The sequence below is a fragment of the Gavialis gangeticus genome, unplaced genomic scaffold (genome assembly GCF_001723915.1).
Source record: "Gavialis gangeticus isolate Ggan-Ray unplaced genomic scaffold, GavGan_comp1, whole genome shotgun sequence".
NCBI classification, from domain to species: domain Eukaryota; kingdom Metazoa; phylum Chordata; order Crocodylia; family Gavialidae; genus Gavialis; species Gavialis gangeticus.
The window spans coordinates 19,212,526-19,223,530 of NW_017728994.1; the positions used below are offsets into that span (position 1 = coordinate 19,212,526).

Genomic DNA, 11,005 nt, shown 5'->3' on the forward strand with positions numbered 1-11,005 from the left:
GGGGAGCCTGAGTCTGCAGCAAGCCCCCCGCCACAGGCTCAGACCTGGCCGTGCTGCCCCTGGGGGAGGGGAAGCCAGGCCTGGCTCTGCTGCAGCAGTGGCTGTCTCCTGTGGGCGGCAGCTGGGGCTTGGGTGCTACTGCAGGGATGCAGGGACCTGCCCTCATAGCCTTGGCAGCAGGGGGCCTACTCCAGCAGGGCTTGGGGTGGGGGGCTGTGGGGTGGGGGGCTGTGGCTTGAGAGAGAGGGGCAGTGGCATAGTCAGGGCACCAGCATACTGGGGCTGGTCAGCGCCGCAGAGCAGTGGCTGGGATCAGCTGCAGCTGGACCTGCATCTTGGTGAGCGAAGGGGGCAGAGGGAGCTCTGATTTTTTTCCATTATAACCCCCCCAAAATTTAAATACCAAATTTATAGGTATTTAGAATTTATTTTATAGTGATTGAGGCACTGGTAAGCTTCCAAATTGCTTTAAAATTGTAAATATATTAATAAAACATTGTGTTTAACTGATTTCTTTCTTTCTTTCTCTCTCTTTTTTAACCTTCCAAATAAGTATGAGAACAATAATACTCTTCAAAGATTCCAGCTCATAAACAATTTACAGTGACATTTTCAATGAAATATCTACAGTTTCTTCCCAAATGAGTTTGTGTTCTTAAAATTTAGAATTTTCCTGTGAAAATAGACTAAAAGGATTTTTTTAATGTTAGAAGGAATCTGAAAACGTAAATATTTCTCTCTATCTATGGTTACGTCTATAGCTAGATAAATATCTATAGATATAGCTATCTATAAAAATATAAAATAAAAGTTTTCAGATTCTTTCAAAATGATATGTATCACTTTCAGATTCTTTAAAAAAATTATGAAAAATATATATATATTCTGGGAAGATGAACTATTTTACTAAGCACTTTAAAGAATATAGTATTTAGAGATGATGATGAAAGGCCTCCAAGTATAAACTTTGAGCTAATTCATACTTTGTTGCATTTCTGACCACTTTCTACCCCAATTACACTAATACAGTTAAACATTAGCTGCAGCATTTTATCCTCTAAAATTATCCTCTAAATTGTACTTGCCTATTTTAGGGTTCTTGAATTAAGCCTTTCTGTAGATGAATATGAATTAAAATTATTTAACAGAGTGAAATATAATTTCTGAAATCAGCCAGTGCCAAAGTTTACCTGAAAATATTTAAAATCAGGTCAGCAACAGATCAAATATTCCCCACTCATATTGTTTATATCCTTATTAAAATATCCAGAATAAGAGCTCTGTTTTTACATCACAGTTTTTAGGAGTATTCTACTGCAATGTCAGGCATCTTTGAAATTCAAATTTATTCTTAAAAAAAATCAATTTTGCACAGTATTTTTTCTTGATTAAAAATGTTATTCTAGTTAGTGCTCAAATTCTGTCTGTTGAAGGCAAAACTGTTAGTCAAAACTTCATTTTAAAATATGTGTGCATGAGAGAATAAATATGAGCTGACTGATGTAATGGAAAAAAATGATGTTTTGGGGTAGGGGAGAAAAAACATGGACCAGTTGGGCAGATGGAAAAAGAAAGAGAAGGGGAGAGGGTGTGGCTAGTGAAAACTTTGTATCCCTGAAGACGCATTTTAGACATCACATTGATGACTTTACCTGTGTTTTGCATCCTTGTTTGCATGTGTTTTTTTTCTCTAATAAGGTCTCAATTCTTCATATACTCTGGCAGTCTTGAGCCTTCATGGATTACATTGATTTAAATGAGGCTCTGGCTCTGCTTTCAATATGTTAGTGCCTTGGGGCATTCACAACATAGAATCGAGGTATCATAGCCCTTACTATGCATCTAGTGCCATGTAAGTGATAATACATGCTATATTTGTAATCCACATTTTACTCTTGGCAGAGTTTAGTTCAGAGTATTGCTTGAAGACACGCATCTACTTCAAAAGAAACATTGATGTAATGGTTGATTCTCAGTCCAAACTTAAAATACATTCACTTTGACTGATGCAGACTTTGGAACTATCAAGATGTCTGACATGCTTATTATGAATTTTTGGCTACGTATTAAATGTGACTGTTGAAAGAGTAATATTGAGATGATGGTGGGGGGAAGTATACAACATTTTTTTTCTTTGTTGAATTTTTGGCTTTTCTTCAGTAGTTATCAACTTAATTTCTGAGCTCCTTTCAGTCATTTATTCATTTTTACATCCAAGTGCCTTGAAGTCCGTGTATATATAGATGTGAAAAGGAAGTGCAGAAATACATGGTTTACCCATGTTTGCACATGAGTACTGGCAGGGTCAGAGAAGGTAGCTGTCTGAGACCCAAACCTCATGGGTCTCAGACAGCTACCTTTAATCACAAGAACTTTTTTTTTCCTTTCCAGTTATTCATGAGTCCCTTGACTCTCAGTATTTTTGCAAAATAGAAAAACTTGTCAAGTATGTGTCCTTAATGAGATAGTTTCAAGGGCATTGGAGCTCTCCTAGTTATTCCTTTGTCAGAAATTCTGGAAGAGGGACAGAATCCATTAACAGGGCCAGTGACCAGTAAGTTTTTCTTGACTTTCTGTTAAACAGCAGAATACTAGAAAAGGCAAGCAGTTGGAAGCCTAAAGGTATTTAGGCATCTAAATCCCTATTGCACTCTTTGAGGGCTAAAGTGATTTTGTAGATGTAATTTAATTAGCTTCCATGTCTTGAGACCTACATTCGTTTTGTGCGCAAGTTCTTCATTAAATTGATCTTACTCTGGCAAAGAGTTTTCTATATCATAAACCCCCCCAGTTAAGTCAATGTGTGCACCAGTTTGGGTGCTGACAGAAATGCAGCTCCCCACTGTAACTGAGAATGCTTTTCAGGAAGCATTCTGAATTGCAGCGACCACCTGGACCAAACAGAAGTTCACTGTTGGTTCCAGGCAGGAGGGGAATCTAGCTGCTAGCTGTGAGCCTCCAACTGGTCTCCCTTAGCAATGGCCTCTTCCCTGCCAGTCATATTGTTTCAGAATGGGTGAAGGGAAAGGAAGCAGAAGGAGCTCCTTTTAGGATTTCTGCAGTCAGGTCTGGAGGGTGGGATAGATGAAATGGAGCCCCCTCACCTCGGTGGGGGTCAGGCTCCAATACACCGACACTACCCTCCAGCAGGGGCTGAAAAAACTGCAGACTGAATTCCCTGTGCTCCCTTTCTCCAATCCATTCTGAAAACAGCTCAGAAGCTGGGAGGCAGGCAGACACAAGTTACAGAAGTCGCTATGTTTTGAAATGTCTTTATCTGAATCCTTCTGCTGGTTCCACTGCGGCAGCTGCTAGGGCACCTGCTTGGCTTCCCCAGCTTCCAGTGGCTTCCCCTTTTGCCCCTAATGCAGTGCTTGTTCTGTGCCTTAGGTAGGGAAGCTGCAGCTGGTTAGGAGCTTGGGGCTGGGGCTGGGGCTGGCAGGATCATGGAGTCTGGAGCCCATGCCCTGTGGGGCAACAGGAGCTCAGAGCTCAGGTGGGCAGGGTGTGGGGTGTGAGGGGAGGTGGGGACACCCCTCCCTCCCATGGTGCACAGCCCCTGCTGCTGGTGGCAGCAGCAGGTGGAAGGCATTCATCGCTTGTGCAGATGTGGCTACCCAGGGGTTCCAGCCAGTTCTGGGAGTTCCACATGGTGGCAAGGAGCGGAGCCAGGCCAGCTTGGCTGTATAGTATGGGGCTCATGTGCTGCTTCTGGGACTTGTGCACCACTGGGGGGGAAGCCCCACATGATGGAGCTGGTGGCCTAGTCCCATTCCCTGCCACTACATGCAGCTTCTGGGACTCTGTTGGAAGTGGAGGGGAGCCTTACCCCCTGCTTCCCAGTGGAGTCCTGTGAGCTGCATGTGGAGGCAGGGAAAGCTGCTGGCTCCATTGCTCAGAGCTTCCCTGCAGTGGCACATGAGTCCCAGGAGCTGTATACAATCCCTACATGATAGAGGCTCATTGGCCTGGCTCTGCGCCTTTCCGCCATGTGCAGTTTCCAAAACTGGCTGAAGCAATGAGCAACTGGGTAGCTGTACCTGCACAGGCCATGAGCACCCGGAGGGCCTGGTGCTGGTGCCGCTAGTGGCAGAGGGGGAGAACGTGTAAGGGGTTCCCCATACCTCCCTACCCTCCCTCACACCCATACCCTGCTCGCACCCCCCACATGTATACACACACCCACAACACCCAACATACCGTACACCTCCATGCACACACACAGCCGTACCTTCTCTCAACCTCGTTCCCCCCGATATATAAGAGTAGGGCTTTATTTTTGAGCTATTATGCAATTACCTCTATACACACTACACAAATGCCTGTAAACCAGGATGAAAATATTTTTTGAAATAAAACTAAAATATATTATAGTAGATGTTTGACTTTTAGTATATGATTTAGTTTTTTTCTGGTTTCAAGGTGCCCTCCTGCCTTTCCCCCAGAGTAGTTCCAGGGACAAGGGGAAAGACTAGGGGGTTAGGGGCTAGGGGGTGGGACTAGATGGCTACTGGGGGCAGGGCACCTGTCAAGGGACAGAGCTACCGTTATGACCCTTGGCAACTCACCAAAACTCACTAAATGGCCCTCCAGCTGAAATAATTGCCCCCCTCTGGGTCATAGGTTTATATCAGCTGAGTATCTAGCCCTCTCATTTTTAGGTGGTTCATTTATTTGTGTGTCAAGAAAAAAGAAGTATCTCTTGTTTTATTATGTCATCTTCTTTGTTGCAAATAATCAGCTAGTCTTGTGGGTAGTGTGCTTCAATGTACCATGAAGAACGAAGACAAGAAAAACTAATATCTTTGTTAAATACCAGTCTTTTTTGCTGCTTTTTTGTACTGGAGATACAAACCAGTCGTTCAGCCTTCATGCCCTTCCCTCTTCATCCCGTAGAATAGGGAGGAAAGCAAAACTGAAGCATGAGAGAGAAAGTGTAAGACTGAAAAAAGAAGTGTCTTAACTCCAGCCAAGTCCTGAAAATCCTGATACTTTCTCTTTGGGCCAGGTTACTGGGGTTCAGACTTCAAATCTTAGTCTGGATAGAAATTCCCTTGACTTGTGACACATTTCAGATAATATTAGCCTCTAATTTATATCCCATTCCCCATCTCTTTCTGTGAGCTCCTTCTGTGGGTTGAAGGAGGATTACTTAGATTGTAAGGTCTCCAGGTAGGACCTTTTTCTCCTACCTGAAGAGTATCTACAGGTTTTCAGACAAATAAATAAGACAGACAATTTTGAAGTTTTATTTTTGTAAGGTGATGGCAGAAACAAAGGCACTGAAATTAATCTTCTAAATTCTGGCGGCCCTGCCCGCTGCTTCTCATTGCCACTGCCGCATACTCCCTTGAGCCTTCCCAAGTACCCCCAGAGGTGCACGTACCCCGGTTGACAACCCCTGCCCTAGGTCCTTTTCAACAGGCACTAATCTCATTTTTCTCTTGTGTGAAGATTATCATATAAGAGCACGGGTGATCCAAGCCAGATCAAATATCACTTTGACAGTAGGAGACCACCAAATTAAGAACTGAAAGTGGTGAAGAATAAAGGAAAAATTCCAGAACTTGCACATGACCAAGGGAAATGTGGCAAAGTTGTATACACAGTACATGTTTGAGTCTGAGCAATTTTGAGAAGTGCTTGGTTAGCCCTAAGAACTTAAAATTCAAGAGTTTTGGTGGGAAAAGAACCACTAGAGAGAGGTGACTTAAATGTTTTTCGCTTAATCATATTAATGCCAGGTTGCTGTCATGGCACTCATAGCTGAACACAAATTCTCATCATGGTTAACATGTTCAGAAGTGATTTTGGCAACCAGGGCTGTTATGCTTATTGAAAATAAATAGGATCCAGTTAAAAACAGAGTCTCGTTTAGATTGTTAACACTGCAACAGAAATCACTCACTGCTGCTGGCTTTATAATTTAAAAAATTAAACAAAGCTAAATTTGTACTTTCAGTTTAGCAGACTTAAGCTACATTAAGCACTAGTAATACTAGTGTGTCATTTTGCTCTGTGGAGTCATCCCTTCCTTTGCATGCTTTCTACTTAGGAACCTTACCACTGAATTAGTAATCTGTTTGAAAATGAACACAAATCTATCCTCATCTTAGATTTCCATATGTTAGAGAGGTTTGTGCTCTCCAGTGTAGGGTACTGGGAGTCTAGCCTGTCATGAAATTATATCAGATTGATTTGAAAAGGATGCAAATCAACTTTTGTTTTTTTTTTTCTTCCCAGGTTCCACTTACAGTGTGCTGTCCATAATGCCATCTGATTCAGAAAGTAGCAGTTCTCTAAGTAGCATTGGTACGTATTATATCTAAGCTTAGTGTGGGAATCTTCTGTTTGAGGGAGTCTGGGGAGTAAAAAAAATGTTTGTTTAGCTACTGGATGGCTGAGTGGATCTCAATGGTTTTTGTTTTGTATAGTAATATAACTGTAGCTAAACCATGGGAGACTTGCATGTCTGCACGATTAAAAAGTATACTTTGATGCTGCAAGGTTAAAATATTTTCATAGCTAAAGGTAACTGCCTAGAAATAGCTGCCAATAAAATCTTTTAAACTTGGATGAATTACATGAAATAGCTACAGTTTGTTGAGTTACTTATTAAATGATTATAACAGTGGTATTGTTAAGATGATATCTATATATTTCAGTTTTTAAGTTGTAACAAGATAAAGATACCTGAGAAACACAGAATAAAAAAAGTTTTATCCAACATTATCTAGTTTAAAAAAAATTACTAGCAGTTGTAGGACTTGAATAATTTGAAATATTTTTTTCTTACATTGTTTCATTTTTAAGGGAACTTGGGGAAGGTAATGTTTGGAGAGTGGGAGAGAGATAAGTGATCTAAAAAATAAAAATAAAAGTTGAAATACTAATTTTCGCTGCCAGCTTTTTTGTTGTTTCACAAATACAGATGAAATGGTTTTGAAATCTGTATAAAAGTGATTAATCTTAAAATAAGGTCTTGAGTTGTTGCATTTTTAAATTCCTTTTTTTGTTTCAGACATCTGTAGACTTCTCTGACAGCATGAGGCAAGTCAGTTGTCTGTAAAAGGATATTGGGAGACATCTGTTGCAGTTACTGGGTTGAATTTGTAACTCAACATGAAGCAACAGGCTTTCACTCCTGATTAAAACTGTTTGCTAGAAAAGTGAAAAGCTGTGACATGTTGGTGTGACTTTTATCAAGCCAAAACATGTATAGCTGCTTCCAGCACTGAAAGCTAGAAAAGGCATATCTAACAAAAAAAATTTTTAGTGCATTGGATGGACATACTAAAGTTATTAGAGTGTGATTCTTTCCCTGTAGGTAACTTTTTAGAATTGTAATAGAGAAGGGGGAGCTGAATTGATAGTTGTCTTTTAAAAAATGGGGGAAATAAAACGTTTTACTTCAATTCTGCCTCTCCAGCAGTGTACTTCTGCATACTTTAAGGCTAGGGACAGACATTACACACAAACCAGTTTAAGTGATCAGAAACTGGTTTACCTGTAACAGAACAGATGTTCAGTGCACATAAACCAGTTTGAAAATGGCTGAAACCGGTTTGAGATAAACCTGGTTGAATGTATTATCAGACTTAACAGATCTGGTTCAAACCATTTTGTGCAATGTATGTCCCAGACCCCTTGATGGTTTAAGATAAACCAGACAGACACCCCCAGCATCCCAGTATGCTCTCTGGGCTGGGCAGGGCTCTGCTCCATATCAGGGTTGGCCCCTCCCCTCTGCGTCTGCCCGGCTTCTCCATGCTAAACAGGAATTATTCCCCCCTGCTGGCCCTACGCTTTAGCAGACACCTCCAGATTAGCTAACAGACCACATGCTGGCTATAGTCTCTGCTGTGGGAGAGACAAAGGCAGACAGGCTTTTTGGAGCTAATCAACAGGTAGCTTAATGTCTTTCCTTGGAAACATTTGAGAAGTTGGTTGCTTCCTCCCTTCCCCCCCAACTCTCTGCTAAGCTCTGTGGAAGGGCAGGGAGGGCTGCTCTAGCGTACCCTGGCTTCCAGACTGAGCCACTGCAGGCATGTGCCTACATTTCCTCAGTACAGAGGGATTGTCTGTATGGTTGGAAACTAGTTCAGCCTAGCCATGTTAAACTAACCTGCAGACGTTGAATCCGTGGGTGACTGGTGCCTCCTTAGTCAGTGGCGTGCCTCTGGCACTTACGGGTGAGCACAGTCGACCACAGGGAGGACTGCTTCTCCTGGCACCCCCACTTCCCTGCTGGCACGCTCAGGGGGGCACTAGTGCTCTCGCCTTCGCACCCCCCCGGGATCACTGGCTGAAAGGGGGTGCACCAGCGCTCTCAGGAGGTACATGTGTACCCCCTACACATTGCCACTGGTTGAATCAGTTTGGACTCAGGCTTTTTGAATGTCTGTCCCTAGCCTAAATATTGTGGCCTCTCTTTTCTTAAGCCTTGTTGGGTAGAGTCTGTGTTCTGCACCTAGAGAAGACTTGCAGAAAGCAAAAGACTTGTGTCTGGCTTTGATGCAGCTATGTCCTGTATTGACAATCCATGTATATTTTCATACAATGCAATTATTGTAGTATAAAAGCATTTTATGAATTTGAGTTATTTTCTTTAGGAATCATTATTATTCTAGCCACTACCTTAGTGCACCCAATAAGAAAAATTAATAAAAAGTTCTTGTGATCTTGTTAAAATGCACTGCTATTTTTTATTTGATATGATTAGTGTTGCTGTATGTGTATGCTGTAAATATTCTGCACTGCAGGGCATTTCTGTAGATCTATGGCAATTGCAATATTTTCTGCAGTGCTCAAACTTATTATTCAAATATATGCTGTATTTATTTTCATACCGCATGCACCTTTTCTACAAAAATCAGTCCTCCAAAATTGAGATGTGCGTTTTAAGTGGGAAAGCTGATTTTCTGTGCCAAAATGGAAGCATGAAAGCATGGATTGCAGCTGTAATGGCTACCATTCTTCTATGCCTGCCCCAGGGAGGGAAGGTCAGAGTTCACTGTTTAGGGTCAGAGCTATAGTGTTAACTATTTCACAACTGGTACTGCCAGTTCAGCAATGACTGTGAGAGGGTTAAAACTGTACCTTTTGCTGAGCAGCCAGGCTGAAGAGTTTACTCTTTCCCGCTGGTCAGGACATCACTATGACTTTGAAAAATCTTTTTTTTCTTCATTCTGTATTCCCAAAAGAAGGTGATTCTTTAATTTGGTATGCAAAAAAAAGGTATGTATTTTCTAGCCCTCTTAAACAAATACATTTTCCTGCTGAATTTTGCTCCTCAATATAGTAGTCTTCCTAGTCTGTAGAGCAGCAGTTCCCAATCTGTAGTATGTGTACCACCAGTGGTATTCAGACAACCTGTCAGTGGTACATGTTAACAGATTTATTATAATTACTGTATATGACAAAAATTTGCCAGTGGTACTTAAGATTGAACTGAAAAATTTGCTAAATTGGTGGTGCACAATCTGTCAGTCTGGGAACTGCTGCTGTAGAGAGTCTCAGACAGCCAGTCATAAAGGACCACACCACAGCTGGTATTAATACTGAAACCTAATGATGGGTATTTCTGGGTTTAAGTATCATACTATTTCATTGCTACTTACTTTGAGTAGAAATTTGGTGTGCTTCTATTGATTGTAGTTTTTACAAGAATAAGGGCACAAGTTTTATGGATACTTACTTTTATTGAGTGTTGAATAAGTCAAAACACAATAGATTTGCAAATTTGAGGGGAGAAGCTGTTCAGAATTGGGTAAGATATTTAATAGACTTCCAGTGTTTCTAGGTATGATACAGAATCTTGACGCATAGTTCTTCCAAGTAATCTTCAGTTTTACGCACAAGTCCATTTGTTTAAGTTACTCATTATTTGTTGTATTTGTCTTAAAAGGCACAAACCTTTTCAAAGATTCTTGATAAGACTTTCCAAGGAGGGGACTTCTCTGTAACTTGAAACTTAGGGTGACCTAGGAGTGAACAGTATTTTTAATTTAGGATTATTCATGGCTTAGCTCAAATGAAATGATTTAGCATGTGTATTAGTATTAATAACTAAAACAGGTAAACGGACTCATTTTGTTGCTTGAAGCTGATGTTTAATCGTGTTGCCAGACTATAGGAAACAACTTAATGATATTTTTTATCCAAGCCAGTTAGCAACAGCAAATATTTTTGCTTGTTAATAACCATCGCATATAAACAACCCTTTTTATTTTGGCAAAACTACAGCCAAATTATTGTAGCAATGATTGATTTGTTGAATGATAAGCCATTATAACTAACACTGTGTGCCAGTAGCCTGAAGGCTTTTTGAATTCCTTAAACTATCACCTGATAAATACTAAGTTGCTGTAGTATTTCAGAACTTGTATATAAAAAATATGCCCCAGAAAGATTGTTACACAAATAGAATGGTTTGATGGGCAGTGAAACTAACACAATTTGAAACTATGAAACAATGAAACTATGAAACAATTTGCAGTTTAAACATATATAGTATGGTAGAAAGGGAAAAATAAACTTTGTTTTAGCAATCTAGTCTGGATGCAGTGTAAGCCTTCACGAAGATTCACTTGTATGTACAGTTTTTCCTCTTGACTTCCAGGTACCTTTCACCTTCCTTGTGATTTGGAGAGACTAGGTCATCTAAGCTAGGGACAGACATTATGCATAAACCAGTTTCATAGTTTCATAGTTTCTAGGGTCGGCAGGGACCTGAGCAGATCATCTAGTCCGACCCCCTGCCATGGCAGGAAAGAGTACTGGGGTCAAATGACCCCAGTAAGGTAGTCATCCAACCTCCTCTTAAAAACCCCCAGGGTGGGAGCCTGCACCACCTCACTTGGAAGCTGGTTCCAGACCCTAGCCACCCTGACCGTGAAGCAGCGCCTCCTGATGTCCAACTTAAACCTTCCCTCTGCCAGCTTGTGACCGTTGTTCCTGGTCACTCCTTGCGGTGCTCGGGGGAACAGGGACTCCCCCAGCGCCT

At 41.3% G+C, this 11,005-nt stretch overlaps 1 protein-coding gene across 1 annotated transcript in view; it reads left to right on the top strand.

Annotated features, from left to right (window-relative positions):
• DLG5 (discs large MAGUK scaffold protein 5) overlaps window positions 1-11,005 on the top strand; it is a 271,602-nt gene that overhangs the window by 94,140 nt on the left and 166,457 nt on the right. The window contains exon 2 of the mRNA XM_019502360.1: window positions 6,244-6,312. Within this exon, the coding sequence (XP_019357905.1) occupies window positions 6,244-6,312 (69 nt within the window). The remainder of the gene's footprint in view (window positions 1-6,243; window positions 6,313-11,005) is intronic.